At 35.8% G+C, this 21,653-nt stretch overlaps 1 protein-coding gene across 1 annotated transcript; it reads left to right on the top strand.

Moving 5' to 3' along the window:
• Positions 1–1,727: 1,727 nt before the first annotated feature.
• shisa10.1 (shisa family member 10, tandem duplicate 1) lies at positions 1,728–20,162 on the top strand. The gene is made up of 5 exons (XM_007229619.4): positions 1,728–1,872; positions 4,388–4,535; positions 8,606–8,733; positions 13,376–13,594; positions 15,851–20,162. Exons 1-5 carry the CDS (start codon positions 1,812–1,814, stop codon positions 16,018–16,020), a joined length of 726 nt encoding a protein of 241 aa, XP_007229681.2. The 5' UTR covers positions 1,728–1,811; the 3' UTR covers positions 16,021–20,162.
• The last annotated feature ends 1,491 nt before the right edge of the window (positions 20,163–21,653 follow it).

The raw sequence follows: 21,653 nt of genomic DNA, 5'->3' as shown, positions 1-21,653 counted from the left end.
TGAGCTACTCAATCAGGACAGGCAGATCAATACTGACAGTCCTTTAAAAAAAAGTGATCCTCGCATTAAAATATTCTAAATGTTATGTGTTTTCTTATGCATTTTTTAAGCTGGAATAGGAAAAAAAATTAAATGCGACATAAATACATTCCCATTTAGTTTACAGAAGTTTAGCCACTCAACACTGTTATAAGTTGTAAGAAGTGTTAAGCTTGGATTGCTTTTGCAGAGCAGTCAATCAGAACAGAGTTCATTTATACATCACTAATAAAAAGCCTGTTTGATCTCTATTAGTTCAGATGTATATCATACATTGTTCTAGACTACATTATTTATGAATGTTGAAAACAGCATAGTAGCAAAACAGCCTGCTAATGTTTCTGTTTCTTTTGAACTCTGATGTCAGAATTTGCAAGTTCCAAATAGGGTCTGGCATTGCTACCAGTACTAACCTTGGATATAAAATGTGGGAAATATTGTGGTTGAATTTACCATGAAACTCCATTAAAGGATTGTCTAATCAGTTGTAACTCCCAATGTCTTTAAATAACCTTCTTTTTTTGGAAATGTTTTGAAATAATGTAAAATGATCAGAATGTTTTCTGACATCCTAATTCTGAGGTAATTTATACAAAATGCAGTAACACAAAAAAAAAGCTAGAATGGGTGTTCATATTAATTTTGACTACCACAACATTAAATAAAATTTAAGAAGAAATATAGGAAATGGGTTTAATACATTTTTGAATTTAAGTCTCAGGCCTCAATGTTCATTTTTCCATCTCTAATGTATTAAAACAATGTTGATCTCTCACGTCTACTTCCGTCACATCTATTTGCATTGATTTAATGTCAGGACTTCAGCAGTGTAATAATTTCAGGTGGGGTTAACCCTCTATGGTAATAGTTTTGCCCTTAGGCAACAAAGCAATGAAACCAATTTTTTGGTTATTATACCAATTCTACCATACCTTATTTTTTCTGTATATATTTGTTTATTTATGCTTAATATAATGTTACAAGTCATATCTATGCCCAATAGAATGAGTCATACAAGTGATTCATAAATAAAAATATGTAAATATGCAAGCATATGTTAAAAATTTTGTTTGGCTGTTCTTATTTTTACTATATTCTTCTTGTACTTTTACTAAAATAGTGTTTTTTCATTAGTTGCCTTTGGGCAATGTTATGCAAGTAGACCACTCCTGCATTGTTTGGGTGCTTCCTAGCTATAAAACATCTGATTCAAATGATCAGTTTGTTTTCAAAAGTCAAATTAAAACTTATATTTGATATATCCACAGAGACTCCCAGGCTTTTAAAAATTACATTTTTCATCCCAAAAATATGAGCTAAATTTAGGTTGCTTAAAGGTTGTTTTTTTCTGTCATTAACATTACAAGATGTAACGCAAATACAAAATAATAATGTTAAAAAATAATATTTAAGATGTTAAATATTGTTCATTGCTGTTAGAGATTTATACAAATGCTGTAGAAATTACCAAAACAAAATGCACACAAAATTATCACTTATCAATACCTATTTTAGTTTAATTTTATTATATCGTATCGATAAGAAATCGTATCGTCCATCATGTTGTTTTTATTTTTTTAGTTTCTCACCCGTTTTCCGACAAAGCCCGCCTCATCTTTGCTAGGAATGGCTGTTAAAAGTTTACAGTGATTATGATTATCCAATCAACAAAGCCAGGCGAAGAAGCGGTGGCGGTTGGGCGTGGGATCCGGATCATATTACAGTATCGGCGCTGCGCTCACCCGAGCTCCAGCCTCTCCTCTCGGCCAGCCATGGCGTCCGCTCTCCCCGCGCTCCTGCTGCTCGCTGGGCTCGTGTTTTTCGCCACTGCTGGTGAGTTTTACAGAGGGTTAAAATATTAAAATATGTTTTATGTTTATTTGACGTAAAGATAGTTAAATAATGTTAAAGTAACGTTAACAGCTGATCTAAAACATTGGGTTATCGTTAGTCGATAGCCATGGCTGTAGGACAACACAAGCTAAAAGCTAAAAGAACCCAAGTGTTAAACATAAAATTATGAAAAATGACAGTATACGTTTATTAGACGTGGCTGTCTAGGCTGTTGTTTAGTATTTGTTAGCTTAAGTTAACTGTTTATCCATATTTAAGTTCCATATGTTAGCTAGGTTAGCTATGTAGATGTGTTAGCTAGATTTTTAACTAGGTTAGCTAAGCTAGTTATCTTATTTGTGTAGCAACAGCAATAGCTTGTACAGACAGTAACAGTTACTACTGAAGGTACTATTTTCTTAGTACAGATACAAATATAACCTAGCTAGAACATGATCAACCTAATCTTAGCTAGTACAGACATGAGTCAGTAAACTGTATTCTTAGTTCAGATAAAAAAAATAGTAACATATTGACCAAACAAATTCAGAGGAGAGATGAAATATATAAACCACATATTTACACACAAAAACGCTTTTTGATTATAATGTGAAGAACTTTAAAAATGTCATATCTTCGATAAACCTATATTGTAGGCATATTTTTGTCCTGACTTGTCCTCGTGTTCTGTGGAATTCTGTAGCTGTCTAAACACGTAATTTCTTTTCTCCTGATCAGTTGAGTCATGCTCTTCTGCTTTCGTTTTCCTTTCTCGTGTTTTCTCTTGAACCAAATATAGTTGGCCAACCTTTAGTAAAGCTTTAATGACAACAGGGCTTGGCAATAATAAAAGTCGTCATCTAGCAAACTAACTAACCACTCACATTTCATTTTAGCTTCACATAATAATGTTTAAAACCAATAGATTTTGACTTTAGATGGTTTAAATACTACTTCTTAGGTCTGTCTATTGGCAAAAGCTTGATCTTTACATATCATACATACATATGGAAAGCACTAAAAACCCTACTACCTCACTGGACTCTATTGCACACTGTGTAATAGAGTAATTACTACCTCACCTGGTCTTTTTTGCACACTGCAAAATTTGCACACTGTCTTGTTATTTATTATTCTTTGTCTGTATGGTGTTGTATTGTCTGTCTGCACTTTTGTACTGTTGCACTATTGTTCTGTCTACACTGTGTTTATGTGCACCATGGTCCTTGGAGGAACGTTGTTTCGTTTCACTGTGTACTCTGTATATAGCTGAAATGACAATAAAAACCACTTTGACTTTTTTTGACTTGACATATGATGCAGTTTAATATACTTCTGATTAGTCTGTTGATTAAAATTGTAAGCAAAGTGATATATTGAGTTTTGTCCAAAAATCTAACCCAACAGAACCCGTGGTGGTGTAGGTGTTACAGACCCTTTAAAAGCTGTGTAAATTTCCTGTCTGTCCTTCACTTTAACTAACGAAGTTCTTTAATGAATCATACTGATCATCCTGAGAGCATCATTACAGCACAGTGTGTGAGTGTGTGTCTGTTCATCTCACCTTATTTACAGACTGTAGGAGTGCTGGGTTATTGCTGGAGATAAAACTACCTCATTTTAAAAGTGTATTATTTCTACTACAGCTCTGTTCCAACCATTTAAACATAATAGTTATGAAATGGTTTTGTTATTCGTGTTACATAATGATTTTAACCTTAAATTATTTACTGTCATGTTCCCACAGTAAAAAACAAACATGAATGAGTTGCTCACTGAATTTATCTGATTCAGTTTTTAAATTGGTATCAATATTCAGAAATGTGAATAAATGGACTAATGTAATCGAGTAGCACAAACTTTGCAAAAGCGGAAAAATAGAATGGCATTGCTATGAGACTTTCAATGTATGATAACCGTTTAAAAAAAAGTCACACATTTTATTAAATTACAGTATATTTAAAAATTATTATTTTTGTTGTTCTTATTCTTCTTTTTATTACCATACATTGACCCTTAACAGAATAAAAACATAAAAAATGAATATCATGTTATAACAGTTAATATTTAGATTTTTATTAAAGTTAATATGATGCTGACAGTTTATTACCCCAGTCTGACGTAATCAGTCTTCTGATCAAGTTCTGCTTTGTATCTGCATTTTATTTCCTCTGTGTACATTATTCTAGGCATAAATGTACTCATCTTACTTTCTTACTTGGCATCAGTTTCATCTGGGTTTTTTTTCAAGAGGTAATTAGGTAATTATATATGTATATTTACAGCTCTGGAAAAAAAAATCATTTTCTGAATCACTTTCTCTGATTTTGCTGTTTATAGTTATTTTCAGTGGTTCTCCTCCACCAGTCTTAGACACGCTTTTGGGTAACTTTTTGCCACTCCTGGTGCAAAAATTAAATATATAAATAATAATTTAAAATCACACACACACATTCTCTTTTAGTTCTATAATTGAATCATATTGACCTATTTAAATGGTTGTTTTCTGTTGTAGATTCGGACTGTGATGCCTACCTTACCAGCTATGGCGTCTACAGAGGATCGCAGGACTGCTCCTTCTATCAGTTCTGTTGTGGGACTTGTGATGAGAGATACTGCTGTTCTGATTACTCCAAAAAGCTGGAAGATGACTACTGCGCCTTGTAAGAAATTAAAAGCTCATTTTAATATAAACATTTAAGTTTAGAACTGTGTATTGCCTATCTTGTCCTTTTTTCATAACTAAAAATGATTTGATCATTTGAAATGTGAATATTTACAAAGTGCAGATGTCAGTTGAAATGCTAATTTAAAAAAAGTGGGATTGTTATAGAATGACGTAATATCAGAAAAACCTCTGATATCCAAAAATTGCATTGTAGTGTTGTGATTAAGCATTATAAATCTCACTATTGTATCTCAACATGTAATATCATAATATTGTATTGCAAAAATCAGTACTGCAATATTGCATCACAAACCATAATATTGAAAATGTTCTGTTGTTTTTTAAACAAAATAAATACAATGTTACTGTAATATAAATCATAATGTCGCAATATTGCATTGTACAACATAACAAGAGACTATTGTATCAACGTTGTTAAGTGATTTTATTTATTTCACTTCTCAAATATCACTGTGTTCATCTGCTATATGATATATTTAACTGGAATTGCTGATCTAAATATCCAATGATTGCTAAAGTAAAATTACGAACATTATCAGGGGTGCCCAAACTTTTTCAAACCACTGTATATATTGCCTAGCTCTCTTGTACATCTTGCTTAAAGGTCTCCTTCATCTAAAATCCATTTTTTTTATTCTTTGTAAAATAAAATAGTTCTCTTTTAGTTGTATTTGCATGCTGCATATGAAACTGTTCTTCAACCCCCATTGTCTGCAGTAGCTAACAACCAAGTCTGGAGCAGAGTGCACTCAGTGCTGCATCTCTGCAACTAAGCCTGGATCTTTGAAAACATTTTGTCCTTTGAGATTTAGAGCTGTAAAATTGACTGTAGGGGGAAGGCAGGTAGCGTTCTTTTCTGCAGTGCTGTTAGCCAATCAGAGGCAATATGTTTGCATGTATTAATATTCATGAGCAAGAGCCAAATCCTGTTTTCTTCAGAGACCTCTAATTCAGTGTTCTAAAGCAGGGTTAAATAGAAACACCAGAGCACCTTTATCACAAAAAAAGGCTCACATGGCATTAATTTATACTAGAGACCACAACTTAACATTTTACAATGAATGAAAAAATGTTGAAATTAAACCTTTAATATTTTCTATACTCTAAAACATTACTGTTTGAGTTTGTAACAAAAAAAATATAATACATATGAAAACAAATCAATAACTTAGACCACTCAAAGGAGTTTAACAGATAAGGAAACAAGATTTTTTTTTGTGTGTTTCGTCAGTTTGTTCAAGACTCTTGTAGTTCAGTGGAGGGTTAGTGAGCGTGGGTCGCAACGCGTGGTCTGTGGTCTCTGCCTGAAAGTAGCATGCATGTTCTCCAGCACTCGGGTTAGCAGAGCTCAAAACTCAGCCCCCAGTGTCTGACACCATTTCCTTCCGTTGTTTCCTTTACATCAGCCTCAGTGGACTCACTAAAACTCCTCTTCTCTGTGCTGGTCATTTAAACCCCACTTTTACACTATTGTTACTGTGGAAAAAACCACATAGTGGTTTCTTTGAGAGATCCTTGAGAAGAACCATCTTTAGGTTTTTAACAATATTTGTTATTAAAAATATCTGTTGTTTTATACAAGCATCATTGTATTTGTATTGAGAAAAAATGTTGGTTGGTGATGTTGGATATCCTGATATTGATGGGATTGTAGATCCTAAATTAGTTCAAGGCTCAATCATATCGTGCTTTTGAAACCCTGCCCTATGAAACAGAGTTAGAAGATGAAGGGGTGAAATCCTCCCCCTAAACATTTAAAACAAAACTTCAAGGACGCAGGCTGATGTGATGACAGTGGAGCGCTAAAGTTCAGCAACTGGTACATTTGAGGGCATTGTATGTCTTCAGAAAAGTGACAGGTGGCAGCAGAGGTTCCTTCCGTAATTCATCTGTAATGGGGAACTGAAATTAGATTTTTAATAGATTGATTATTATTAATAGATCGTATTATTCCGTTACACATTAAATTCTGCAGACTCTGCTGCCTTTTGCAACATTTATAGTGGAATAGGAAAGTTAGCTAGCTAGCCACTAAGACAAACTATTGCTTGTTATGAAGAAAATGTCCATAGAACATTGAAACTACTGTGTAGTTTCTATGGTAATATATCACTCTTTCTCCCTCTACCACCCTCTAGCTCACTGTACCTCACTCTTCCACCCTCTGATTTCCTTAACCCCACTCTATTACCCTCTACTTTACTGTATCTCATGCTTTCTCTCTCTTCCTCCCTCTGCCTTCCTCTACCCCACTCTACTACCCTCTATCTTACCATACCTCATTCCTCCTTCCTCTGCCTCCCTCTACCGCACTCTTTTACCATTTACCTTACTGTACCCCGCTCTTTATAGAAGTAGAGTTATACAATGTTCTCACTGCACTATCCCTATTATTAATTCAGGATTTTATGGTATTTATTATTGGACCCTTCCAGGCTGTAAAACTCCCTTTGAGTGTTGCAACAGTGTGGTTTACACTCTGTAATAATGGCTCACATGCTGGATGATGACACCATAAGGACATTAAGACATTACTTCAGAAAACAACTGTAGAGCCCCACCCAGAACCTTCTAAAAGCATGAGTTCTGTCTGCAGCCCGTACAGCATGTTCTTACTCCAATTTTGTGCCCCATACAGTTTTGTCATATGTTTCTGTCACTGCTGTGGTCCATCTCTCATTTGTGACTTAAAGCAGTTCAAGTGAGCATATTTTATAAGGACGTTAGCCAGCACTAGTCTGGATCACTTTACTCATCTCTATTACTAGGTAAACACAGCTACAAACAGACCACCGAGCATAAATGCAAGACTTCAATATCGAAACACTGTAACTTAAAATGTCCATCCCTACCATTAGTTGTGATAAATTAGCTAGCTAAGGTTAGCTGAAGCTGAAGCTCAGTGCGTACCTTTTCCAAAGAAAATTAGCATTTCAGGATCCACTTTGTAGTCCCTCTGGGCTCTAAGCATTTCCATCTATCCAACACATTGCCAAGTTTGTTTACTGGTGTTTTATGCTGACTATTTATGTAGCTTTTTAGAGAGATTTAGAGGTTGCAGCATGCTGTGTTTACTTGTTTGTGTTCAATATCTGGCTACTGGGTGTGTGGAAATAAGAGAATTTCACTTTGTAACTAAGGCTGTGTTTTGGAAAGCACTTGGTGATATGATGCATATCACAATACAGGGTTTACAATTCCAATATGAGTTTCTGAAAATCGATACAACATTGCAAACCGAAATAATGTGATATATCAATTATTTGTACATAATTCAGAGAAGAGCATACTGTGTGAAACTGCAGTTAAGAGATGCCAGTGCTTAAACTTAGCATGATTTCTTAATATCTGAGGTTCCAGGAAAGTTTGCCTGTAATGTTACAAAAATATTTTTGCAGGAACGTTCAGAAAATGTGTGACTTAATAATGGTTTGCTTTTTAACATTCCTAATGTAACATTTCCAGTTCCAGAAAAATACTTACATTGTGGACATTTTGAAAGAAACATTCCCAAAACTAAAACAAAAAGAATACAAATAAAAGAACATACAGAGAACTTGACAGATTTAATGTTCTGAGAACACTAAGTGGAATATTCAAAAGAATCTTCTACTAAGTAAAATTGTTAGCTGGGGTGGAGTTGAGATACACTAAGCTAATATTTCACAAATGCTGCTGCTTATACATCCTAATTCTGGCTGCCTGAGGATCTAGCTGTAGCTCTAGGCTCATTATTAGTCAATTATTTAGCGGATCTAATCCTGTAACCTAACCGTATGATGTCTTTGCTGTCCTGGCCTCATTAACACATATCTTCAATCCTCACAGCGTTGCTTCAAAATCTAGTAAAAAACCTTAAGAGCAGAGACAGATACTCACACGAAACCCTTTAACCCTTTAAACCCTTGATTTCTTGATTACTCCCATGTAAGCCCTAGTTAGAAATAGAGGTGTAAGAAATATTGAAGTGTGAAGTGGGTGTAAATATATATATTAGTATATATATTAGTTGCTAAAAGTAAGCTTTTTGTTGTTTCCTTTCAGTGGCTCAAAGATGAACTCCATTGCCATCGGCTCCATAATAGGGGGAATAATCTTCATGATCGTGCTGTTTGTGGTTTGCTGCGTGTGCCCGTGCTGCTGCCTGTATAAACTGTGCAAGAAACCCAGGCGTAAGTGTGCCATCTTTGTGTTACAGCTAAGTGTTTGCTGTTAGAATTTTGTCATTGAAAGTAGAAGCTCTTGAATCAGTTCCTCAAACAGGCTAAGATTTTTCTAACACTTTGCAGTCAGTGCAGAGTTCCTGCAGCTGCTGAATATCTGCCCACAGTCAGCTCAGAGCTGCAAATCAACTGGTGCAGAAAGTATTTGTACACAAGTTGAATAGGAGTCAGGTGTATTAATTAATGTTGTATTCATTTTTATTATGTATACAATACCTTACAGTTTACCGTATATACAGTAAACATTAAAGTATTATTCACGAAAAAGAAGATTTTTGTAGATATTTTATTAAGTTCTTCAGATATCTTAAAAACTGGTTTAAGTATAATAATAAATAATAAGCTCTACGTATTTAAGGTGTAGATTTTTATTTATTTATTTATTTGTCTGGTTTTAAATGTTTTATTTATTTCCTATTAAATTGATAAAAATCTAACTTTAAAATATTAAACTGTAGTGTATAACATGGGAAAAATATTATTGTGGAAGGTATGTAATTTAAGTATTAGTGGACATTAAATTACTATATAACTATATTTTCAATTGAAAAGACCTTCATAGCTTCAAAATATCTGTATTAAAGTAGTTAGTTACTTATAATACTTATTATAATAGTATTGTTTTTTTAAGTCTTTTTTTTTTAAGTTTTGTAAAATTTTGTGTGATAAAACATCAAGCTATAGTTTATATTGCTATAAAACGAACATGCTCTGGTTTCCCTGTGTATCGTTTCTGTTAAAACATGCTGTAGAGGTTCGGAAGCATGTGAGCAAAATATTCTCATTCCAAACATAATCTTCTTAGATTAAATGTCACAATTAGTTTAGTATTTTGTTTTCCAGCTCAGCGGCTTTGGCTGATGATCCCGGCCAGCACTTATTTAGCTTTGGTTTGTGATTACTAGGCATCAATGCTGAAACTTTAATTGGCATGTTGCTTGTAATTGAATATAAAACAGGAATTATAATCTAAAAGCAGAATTTTATGAGGTAGCACTAGAAAATACTTGATTTTGTTTTTGGGAGAATCCACAAAAGCACAATTGGCTATGCTCTCTCTGGGTGTGTACAGTAGGTGGCACTCTCTCCTCTTATCAATTCTAATGTGATGCTGGTTAGGACGGGCATCTGTTAGCTAATGCATCAGAGCTGGGGTTCCGGCACTTTCCTACCAAGTGTACTGGTTGATTGGATAGTGATGCTGCATTGGTGTCAGTTGGAAAAAAGGCAGACCCTGATTCACATGTGTCGAAGGAGGCATGCACTTAGCCCAAATCTTACAGTAGTATAATATTATTGTAGTTTTAGTATTTTAACTATTTCATGCCACTGATATAAAATGATTCTAATATAATAGCAAAGTGTTGCAATTATGTGTAAGGAGATGCAGTTTTTTGATGTACTGACAAAAAAAACATGCAGTTTATCTGAAAACTTTAATGTGTTAATTTTTTAAAATGCTAATTATTTACATGACAAATTTGAGCCTGGTGATGCATTAGCAGCTTTATTTAGCGATCTAACACAGCAGCACTTACTGTGGAGCTCAGAAGGTTTATTACCATTATGCAACTGCATGATTATGTCTGTAACATCAAATGATCTTAAAATGACAATAATGGCGTTTATCCCAATTATTTCTTGAACAATATATGGTAACGGTAATAATTAGTAGTCATTGTAACAGGCCTGTCACAGTTGATCAATTGAGAAAGGTCACATTTAATTTAATTATCAGTTTTAGTTTGAACTATTACTAATAAAGCTATATTTAATCAACTGTAAATCACTGCTGGTGAGTGTTGGAACCTGTGTGCAGTTCTCTGGGTTTGGGCCTGCAGCTTATCTTGTGTTCTGGTTGGAAGTGAGGCAGTGTTTTTCCACCCAGCCTCACTCACTGTTTCCACAGCAGGTTCTGTAATGCTTGTTGCAGAGCTGTCATTCAGGAAGTGGTCGCATAATTTGTTAAAATAAAAAATGGGGGCTTCTGACGATAAGAGGCGGTGGGTGTCTGTTGTCTTATTTTTTCTGGATAGTTGTGCAGCTTCTCTGATCAGCCCTTCTGTTTCAGTTTTAGTCTTATTTGGTTACTAGTTTATTTTAGTGGTGCCTTTAAACCTAAAAGAAGTACAATGTAAATAATGACCTTTGTGCTGATTGTCTGCTTTGTTTTGTGCCTTTTTCATATCATGGACAAAACCTGTTCACTTCAGAGTGAGTGGACATGGCTGAAATAGACAAAACATGGTGCTTAAATGCAAATTATATCAAGCTAGTTATTAAGGAAAACTTTGCATATTTATTTATCTATTTTTATTCTACCCTTATTTTGCCCTTTTTATAACATGTATCACAATACAGGAGTAACGGCCATTTTTTAAAACAAGCTAATTTTTTAAGTAAATGTAAAATCATTGTAAAAAAGACAGCATAAATATATTTGTTATGTCACAATGATCAGGAGAATCCTGAGAGAGCACAATTGACATCACATGTGTCAGAGGAGGCATGTGTTAGTCTTCACCTTCCTTGTGTTGTTGAATCAGTGATGGGGATATACAAGTGACTAGCAGCTGAATTGGTGGGACAATTGGCTTAGCTAAAGTGGGAGAAAAATGGGAGACAAATTGAAATAAATTAACTATATACAGTACAGGCCAAAAGTTTGGACACACCTTCTCATTCAATGCATTTGCTTAACAAAAGATGTGAAATAACTGAAAACATGTTTTATATTCTAGTTTCTTCAAACAATAGCCACCCTTTGCTCTGATTACTGCTTTGCACACTCTTGGCATTCTCTCAATGAGCTTCAACAGGTGGTCACCTGAAATGGTTTTCCAACAGTCTTGAAGGAGTTCCCAGAAGTGTTTAGCACTTGTTGGCCCCTTTGTCTTCACTCTGCGCTCCAGCTCACCCCAAACCATCTGGATTGGGTTCAGGTCCGGTGACTGTGGAGGCCAGGTAACTCCGTCACTCTCCTTCTTGGTCAAATAGCCCTTACACAGCCTGGAGGTGTGTTTGGGGTCATTGTCCTGTTAAAAAATAAATGATCGTCCAACTAAACGCAAACCAGATGGGATGGCATGTCGCTGCAGGATGCTGTGGTAGCCATGCTGTTTAGTGTGCCTTCAATTTTGAGTAAATCCCCAACAGTGTCACCAGAAAACCCCCCACACCATCACAGCTCCTCCTCCACCATGCTTCACAGTGGGAACCAGGTATTTGGTATCCATCCGTTCACCTTTTCTGCGTCTCACAAAGACACGGAGGTTGGAACCAAAGATCACAAATTAATACTCATCAGACCAAAGCACAGATTTCCACTGGTCTAATGTCCATTCCTTGTGTTTCTTGGCTCAAACAAATCTCTTCTGCTTGTTGTCTCTCTTTAGCAGTGGTTTCCTAGCAGCTATTTGACCATGAAGGCCTGATTTGCGCAGTCTCCTCTTAACAGTTGTTCTAGAGATGGATCTGCTGCTATAACTCGTTGTAGTTTGCAACTCCACTTGGAGACACATTTAAAATTTTTTGCAATTTTCCGGACTGACTGACCTTCATTTCTTAAAGTAATGATGGCCACTTGTTTTTCTTTAGTTAGCTGATTGGTTTTTCACCATAATAGGAATTATAACAGTTGTCCATTAGGGCTGTTGGCTGTGTAGTAACCTGACTTCTGCACAACACAACTGATGGTCCCAAACCCATTAATAAAGCAAGAAATTCCACTAATTGACCCCGATAAGCCACAGCTGAAAACCATTTCAGGTGATCACCTCTTGAAGCTCATTGAGAGAATGCCAAGAGTGTGCAAAGCAGTAATCAGAGCAAAGGGTGGCTATTTTGAAGAAACTAGAATATAAAGATGTTTTTTCAGTTATTTCACCTTTTTTGTTAAGTATAAAACTCCACATGTGTTAATTCATAGTTTTGATGCCTTTAGTGAGAATCTACAATGTAAATAGTCATAAAAATAAAGAAAACACATTGAATGAGAAGGTGTGTCCAAACTCTTGGCCTGTACTGTATAATTATATATATACATATATATATATATATATATATATATATATATATATATATATATATATATATATATATATATATATATATATATATATTTTTTTTTTTATATTAGAATATATTGAGTATTGCCTTAGTTTAAAATAACCTTAAATAACATTAACCACGATCATTCCACACTTTCATTATTGTTTCATAGTTGAAGTGTTTGTGAGTTGTGAGGCAGCATACCTGAGAGGGTGGGTCCACCTGAGCAGTGTTTTGCTTTGGGTTTTTTGTTTATATTTAGGTCTCTCTTACATATTTTTAACCTCACCCAGAGTGTGTTTAGTGTTTCCACTGGTTTGGAAATCCTAATGTTGAGCATATTAATGTGTGTACAGTTTTGGATCACATTTTTATATAGCTTAAGACCAAACCAAAACAACTTTTTCCCAACCACAGTGTACTAGTTGAAATTACTTGATGTGGAAACCTGCTTTAATATTTTGTGTGTGTATATGTAAATGTGTATGTGTAGGTATGAATGTATAATATAAATATTTTTAATATTCCTTTGTTTACACAGCGGTGCTCACAACCACCACTCACACTACAGTGATTAGCAGCCAGTACCCACAGCAGCCTACAAACCCTGGGCCCCAGTATACCAGCCCAGCGTACCAGCATGTTCCAGCTCAGCCTGGGTACGGAGCTCAGCCGGGTTACCCAGGCCAGCCCATGCCCCCTGCCCCATATCAGGGACAGCCTTATGCACCAGGAGCACCTCCTCCATACCACGAGAGCGGTAAGAACATCATTACATTTAAATTAATTAAATTTTATTTAAATGTACCTGTTTTTAAAAGTTTGTTTAAACTTAATGAAAGACTAATGTAAAAAAAATGTGAATTAATACAAGGTTTGGGCACAGCTGGTCAGTGTTGATTATTTCAATATATAAAACACATATGTACGTTAGTGTTTTGTGATTCATTTTTCGGGTCCAAAAGGTTAAGAATAATTACGTACATATGCACAATAACAAAACATTTTGTTCCCAGTATTTTTGAGTTCAGAATTAAATTGTTATTGTGCTCCAAAGTTCACAGAAAAATGAGCATACAGACGCTCACGGAATGACTGTAGGTAATCTTCCAGTACATAACCCAAGCCTTCAGTATATAAATAAACAACTTTAGACTCTGAAACCCTGTGGAAACAGGCTTTCTGTTTTAATAGTGTCATTTTAAATGGACAGTTTTTGCTCCTGTTTTTGTTTGTTTGTTTGTTTGTTTATTGTTTTTTTTACTGGAAAATTTAAAGTGTGAGAGATGGATATGCCCAAATATAAAGGCAGGTAATCTTAAAAACTAAAAGTGAAGAAAAATAGCTCTGTGCTGCAATGTTTAAAGGTCTCATTCCACTAAAATCCATTTTTTCTTGTTCTTTGTGAAATACAATAGGTCTCTCTGAGTTGTATATTCATGCTACACATGAAACCCTTCCTCAACTCCAATGTCTGCAGTAGCTAGTAAAAAATATTCTGTAAAACAAGCCTTATCTTGTCAGATAGGAGCTAACGGCGCTAAGAACAGCATGGCAGTTCGTTCCTTTGTTATTTGTGCAAATATAAGCTTTGCTCAGTAATTCAGGGCTAAGGAACAAATAGTTATAATTTATCTATGGAACACAACCAGCAAAGTACAATTGAGATAGGTAGGTGTGTATTTTTAGAACAGTTCTGTTTACACTAGTTAAAAGTAAAAATCCACCCTACTCTGCTGCCGCTCAGGCAACCCCGGGGTGGATTTTTACTTTCAGGACCTGAACTACCCACCTCTATGTGTTTATATAGGATCTCCGGTGGATTTGCTCTAAGGCTAGGTCAGTGGTTGAACTGCTCTTAGCAGGGGGGGATTACACGTTGTAAAGTAACATATGGCATTGCTGTTATAAGTGTAAAAATGTATTTTTAAAATGTTTGTAACTGTTGTCTGTCTCACTGCTGTGCAGTACTGTTAGCTAATCAGAGGCGACATGTTTGCATGTATGAATATTCATGAGCAAGAGCAGAAATCCTATAATTTCAACCCACCCCCTCCTCCACAGGAATAAATCACGTTATACCAGCTCATCGGAAGACTTTTTTTTTTTTTTTTTTTTTTTTTAACAAAACAACAGCTCACATCGTATTTATTCATACTAAACAATACATTTTTGTGGTCTAAAACCAGGTGTTTCAGTTTCATTGTCCAACCCCTGTATATATAATACAAGTAAAAAAACAGAAGTAAGAAATAGCATAAGTATGTAGCCTATTGCCTGCATTTTTTAAATAGCAACAGTGCTTGTGAATATATCAACACCGATGGGCGTGGTGTGCTGGAAGTGAGCTGTGTTCAGGTAAATTGGCAACAGAAAACACAGGTGCACCACTGTCTGAACCTTGTCAACCTAGACAACGATCATTAGTCAAACGTTCATATCTATCTTGGCAATGCAGGTGTACCGTGTGAGCTAAGCGCCCATATACCCATAATAAACAGAATACTAAATAAAATAGCATTGCTGTTCCTGTAAATGACCTGCTCACACACCTTTACAGCATTAACATACAGATCACTTCCAGAACACACCCATGATTAATTTAGACAATTGTTACATGCCATGTTTTGAGCTGTGCAACACTTACTTTTCCTGTCACAGAAAATTGTAATTGGAACATCCCTAGTTGTGCGTGATTTTAAATTAAATCAAACTTAATTTTCTGCTTGATCTAAAAGGAAGATTTATGTTTTATGTATTCAAATTTTCCTGATTGCATTGTTAATATCATAAAGGTTAGGTAACCTAACATTTAACACTGTTATCTTTATGGTAAACTCATAAAATCACACGTCTGAGGCCTGTTCAAACGCCACTATCGCTCGAGCCAGACTTGTTAATAAGCAGCTTCGTTGATCTGAGCAGGGCAGGGTTGAGAATAACACTTATTTTGAGTGATGTCAGTCCTGTCCAAACCATATATGTCCTAACCATTTCCTCCTCACTGTGGGCCCAGGATATCCTGCTCCATACAGCCAGGCCGCGTATGATGGTGGCCACCCCCCGTATCCCCTCCAACCGCCCACCCAGCCAGGCTATGCTCAGCCACCGCCCACAACAGACTACAGTGCCACCCAGCCGCCCTACAACCCCGCCTACGTTGAGCCGCCAAAGACCGGGTACTGAACCACAGGCGTCTGACTGCAGCGTCCGCCGGATCACACACTCCTACACACTTCCACCGTCCACCACGGATTTGCCTAAAGAATTCTTATACCATCTATATTTACGCAGGACAGTCTCCAGTACACAGCGAGGCAGAGTTTTCCTTTATTTTCTCTCTTCCCCCCCCTCTTCCCTCTATTCCCAGCCCCCATCCCCGGCCACTCACCTTATTTTCGTGGTCCGGTGCTATTAAGACTTCTTTTTTTTCCTTCTTTTTTTACGCTTCACAGTAAATCTGTCCACGACTCCAAGCCATATTTTTTTCTTTTTTGATGTTCTGAAAGGAAAAAAGGGAATGTATTGTATGCAGTGTTTTTCTCATTGTTTTTTTTTTTTATTGTACTTTTATTCTCTTTTTGATTCGTTCAATTTGTTTTAACTGCAAAACGTAAATCAGTTTTTTCCAACGAAATGATTATGTTTGCAGTGTTCACATGTTTTGTCAAGTTTAAAAAATGTCATGGGTCATGCAAAATGTCCAAAATGATGGAACCTTGTTACTTTTTAAAGAAAGTCTATTTAAGCTCATTTTGGAGTCCAAGCATTTCTATAGGCCACATGTTTGGCACTACAAGTCTAAGCTGGATTTTCAATGGCAAAAATCAATGTTCTATACTTTCTTTGGAGTTAAAAAAAAAGAAAAAAAGAAATTGCACCTATCTCGTTCTGTGGTTTATTCACTACCAGTCAAAAGTTTGGACAACCCCCTTCTCATTTTTATCATATATTTTTTTGTTTTTCTTTACTTTTATTATGTGCTACATACATTGATTACATTGATTACATACATAGATTGATATTGAAGACATCAGAACTATAAAGGAACACATATGCCATTATGAAGTTAACAAAGAAAAACTTAAAAGTAGCACATTTTGCTTCAATGACAGCTTTGCTCACTCTTTGCTGATCCTCGCAGTCACTTCACAACATAAAACCTGGAATGGATCTCCAGCTGTCTTAAAGGAGTTCTAGAGATTTTGAGCGCTTGTTAATTTATTTTCCTTCACTCTGCACTTCAACTCATCAGAACACATGGGTTGGGTTTTATGTCAGGTGTTTATAAAGTCAAACACTTGTTTATTTGCTTTTTTGGTTAATACCAAACTTCATACAGTAAAACTTAATAGTTTTAAGGCTTTAATATTAAACTGTAGTAAGTTATACAAATAACAAAACAAATATTAATGAGAATGTGTGACCAGACCCTTGACTGGTACTGTACAAATGTCCAGAACACTTTTTTTTTTTGTTTTGGATACATATTTTAGGCCTTGGTTTAGAACCAGAGGTGCCAAATATATGGGCAAAATATTGTGCAGACTAAAAACTGATGGCAAAAATTACAAAGACAATGACTTCAGTGTTCTATTGGTCTATTCTCTGTGCAATTTAAGAATTTTGACACAGTGGAAGAATAACTTCTTAGATTCAACTTGCATCAAAAAGCAAAACAAGATTTCTGCATGGTAAAAACTTGTCAATATGTCATTCTTGGCCTGATTTGATCATTATAACTATTACAGTCCCTCAGAATAGCTACAGACACTGGCTTCTGTAAAATGTAGTTTATGCCTACAGCACGGATATATCTACATTGAACAAGACTGCTGTGGGCATCCTGTGGTTACAGTGTTAGAGAAGTGTTCCTTACTATCGTAGGAGTGAGCAAACAGGGCACTCATTACCAACACAGTTCTCCTTCAGGTGTGTTTAAGCCACCTAAGTGTTGGCAAGTTCCTTCCTACTGTCACAAAGTTCCACAGTTTGTGTGCACTGGTAGGACGTGCAGGCTGGGATAGTGCTCCGGCTTGCTCAGCTATTTGCTTTGGCCAAGCTGTGTTGTAGTCGGATGTAATTGATTGGACCTGTTTAGGTTTCTGTTAAAGTTGCCAAGTAAGTGTTGGTTTAGGAACAGGGCACATTCACACACACATTGTTTTCATGGCCACTAGTGCAGAACATACTGCTCTCTAGTTGAACAGCATCTTCTGCACTGGTGGCCATGAGAACAGAGAAAAAGACGATGCCTTCAACTCAGATCTAACTCTGTCTAAATTTTGGGTTCTGTTTCAAAACCTCTCCTTTCTGAAAAAACTTTTACTTTAATTTATATGGGGGCAGAAATTGAAATAAAAAAATATCTTAATTAGGCAACTCCACCATAGTTGTTCTCATTCAGGAAGTGTGCCTTGGGTTGAATGTTTAAAAGTTCTTCATTAGTCAGAGTTTTAACCCTCCTGTTACGTTGCAGGTCACACTGACCTGTTTTGATAGGTTTAAAAAATACCAGACAACAATTTTAATCATTTTAAGAGCATGAGACCTTTTCTGCAAAGCTTAACTGTATATTTGTGTAAAGAATGTGTAAAGGGTAAGTGTCCAGTTTAATGTGTTCATATTATATATTCTAATAAATGTTTGTATTATGCACATAATGTGACTGTCAGTTTAACCCAATAGTGACGATACAGGCTTCAGAAGGTTAAAAAAAAATAAAATTGAGACCAAAGCATATTTTATTTTGAATTATAAATTGTAACCAGTAATCTCTTCTGGGTTTTTTTAAACCTTAAAACTACTTTTGGATTGGTAAAACACAAGCCAGTTTAACCTGGGAAATTACTGCTGTTCCTTACAGCCGAACGTAACAGGAGGGATAACAGTGTGGAAACCTGGACAGAGGAAACAGACTTTCTATGTGAAAAATAAATGGATAGTAAGAATGGAATTGTTTCATATTTTTCTTAATTCAGTATATCCCTCGTACTGCAGTTTTGACATTCAGAGCTAAATTGTAAGATTACTGAATGTTGTGTATGGTATTGTGTGTTGTATTATGTCATTATGTTGTGGAAAGCTTAAGGACATTTTTCATTTATCTGTACTGCATTGTATCATTATCAATATCATTATAATTGTTAAACCAAAGGTTTAAGTTTATACCCCTTAAAGGAGAAACCCGGTGTGAAATAGACTTGGGTTGTAGTGAAACATAATGCAAATAAATCTATATTTTTACACCATTAGAAAGGGCTCAAAGTATCTCCAAATATCAATAGTAGATGTCAGAGGGCCCTGACAGGCCCTACAATAAGGCACTGAGAGCTTTAAAGGTGCATGTAATTTATTAAAAAAAGACTGTATACACACAGTACCTTGAGGTAGTTCTCTGGGTGAAAATGCTATTATACTGTTAGAGAGACATTTTCATGGAATTCATTTTGTAATCTGTTCCCATATCCTACTCATTCATTAATGCTCAGCAGCCACTTTATTGTGACTTAAGATTTAAAGATTGCGAAGCCCAGGGGACTGTGTGTATAAACAGTGAATATGCAGGTAGTTAGTATTAAAAAAACAAAGTTCTTAGTGCCTCGTTTTAAGTGTCAATATCCTCAGAATTTTACCAATGAAGTGTGACGCTACTTTAAATGTTAGAATGCAGTATTTTGGAATGTCATGAAAGAACAGAGACGAATTATTCGACAAAAGTTCTTACTCGCCTTGTTTCACCACAACCCAAGTCTATTTCACACTGGATTTCTCCACCAAGCGATTGTAAGAACTACACACCAACATTTACACTGTTCTAGGCCTGTCACAATAGGTACATTTTTGACTTATAATTTTTGACATAATGTTTGCTGACCTCTTTCCATTAGTCCATTAACTTACACCAGCACGCAGATTAAAAAACAATTTTAATATTCAAATACCAGTGTATGCATATTCATAAAAACAAAATTCACTGTGTTATGATATTAGTGTATTATCATTAAATCAGTGAAATAATTTATTTCTGGAACAGTATATGGTGCAGAAATAGTTATTGTGACAGGCCTACATTGTTCTGCAGATGCAGGTGTACAGAGATGTAGCTCCTTTTTTTATGAAAAAAGTTCTGCCTGTTTTGCCTTAACCGGGTCGTTGTGGGCGTCTGTGAATGTTTTTCTGAACTCTCAGTATTTACGTTTTGTTTGCATAAAGATAAGCATCCAGAATATGCCTTATTTCATATTTCCTGTTATGCAGTGTTGGATGAGGTGGTAAAGCATGCCAGCCTTTCTCCAGCGTCTGTCTAATAAAAGGGGTTGCCACCAGATTGCATTTATTGATTTATTCTGTTCCTCGTCCTCCATCTGACCAACACAAACCGAACCCTGCAGGTCTGAAACCCAAAGCCACAGACTCTGGTGGGTGGGGGTACTCGGGTTAAACATTTCCATCTGTTAATCGTTTGTGGCTTGTGATTAAAGGGGATTTCCACCAGTTCTTCACGAGGTGCGCCCCCTTCTTCGAAAAAAAGTAATAAAAAAAAAGCCCTTCTTTCAGTTTTAAAACCTTTGCTTTCTGAAACACACACCCCCGGGCAGAAAGTTTCAGTGGCCTCAGATCTTCTTTTTTTTTCATTGTGGAAGCCTGGACATAAGTCACAACTTTTAAAGCAAGAAAATATTAAACATTCCCCACTATTTTTGTTTGTTTGTTTTTTTGATATTATTTGTATATTTTTCATTTTTACCACCACTCCATGTACAGTGGTGTGGAAAAGTATTTGGCCCCTTTATGATTTTTTTTTTTTTTTTTGCATGTTTTGGGTCATCAAACTAATTTAAATACAACATAAGTAAACACAAAATGCAGTTTTTTTTAATGAAGGTTTTCATTATTAAGGGAGGAAAAAAATCCAAACCTACATGCCCCCACACAGTTAAAATATAGTGGTTTATTACACCTGAGTTACATTTCTCTAGCTACACCCAGGCCTGATTACTGCCACACCTGTTCTCAATCAAGGAATCACTAAAGTAGAACCAGACTGCCAAAGTGAAGATCATGCCGATATCTAGAAATTAAAGAGGAAATGAGAAAGTAAGTAAATGAGATTTATCACTCTGGAAAATGCTATAAAGACACTTATAAATTTTCCAACGAATCACAATGAGAGTCATTATCCACAAATGGCAAAAATGTGGTGAAAAAAACACATTATCCACGAATGGCAAAAAAAAACAACAGTGGTGAACCTGCCCATGCTTTGCCGGTCTACCAAAATTTCACCAAGAGCGCAGCGACGACTCATCCAAGAGGTCACAAAAGAACCCACAAAAACATTCAAAGTACTGCAGGCCTCACTTACTTCAGTTAAGGTCAGCGTTCTTAACTCCACCATGAAAACTGGGCAAAAAATGGCCTACATGGCAGAGTGCCAAGAGGAAAACCGCTGCTAAACAAAAAGAACACTAAAACTCGTCTTGATTTTGCCAGAAAACATTTATGATCCCCAAGACTTCTGAGAAAATACTCTGTGGACTGACCAGACAAAAGTTGAAACATTTTGGAAGGTGTGTCCTGATACATATGGCATAAAAGTAACACCACATTTCAGAAAAAGAACATTATACCTACAGTAAAACATGGTGGTGGTAGTGTGATGGTCTGGGGCTGTTTTGATTCTTCAGGACCTGGTAGACTTTGTGCTTAATAAAAACATGAATTCTGCTGTCTACCAAAGTCCTGAAGGAGAATGTTCGGCCATCTGTTCGTGACCTCAAGCTGAAATGAACTTGGGTTCTGCAGCGGGACAAAGA

Source organism: Astyanax mexicanus, chromosome 24 (genome assembly GCF_023375975.1).
Source record: "Astyanax mexicanus isolate ESR-SI-001 chromosome 24, AstMex3_surface, whole genome shotgun sequence".
Classification (NCBI taxonomy): Eukaryota; Metazoa; Chordata; class Actinopteri; order Characiformes; family Acestrorhamphidae; genus Astyanax; species Astyanax mexicanus.
The sequence above is the reverse complement of the archived record's forward strand: the minus strand, read 5'-3'. Positions and strand labels throughout refer to the sequence as shown.

What these genes read in the sequence shown, in the direction of transcription:
- shisa10.1 (XM_007229619.4), top strand. Translation starts at nt 1,812, where the DNA reads ATGGCGTCCGCTCTCCCCGCGCTCCTGCTGCTCGCTGGGCTCGTGTTT. An exon ending in CGTGTTTTTCGCCACTGCTG is followed by an intron (nt 1,873 to 4,387) that starts GTGAGTTTTACA and finishes TTTCTGTTGTAG; the next exon opens with ATTCGGACTGTGATGCCTAC. An exon ending in GAAGATGACTACTGCGCCTT is followed by an intron (nt 4,536 to 8,605) that starts GTAAGAAATTAA and finishes GTTTCCTTTCAG; the next exon opens with TGGCTCAAAGATGAACTCCA.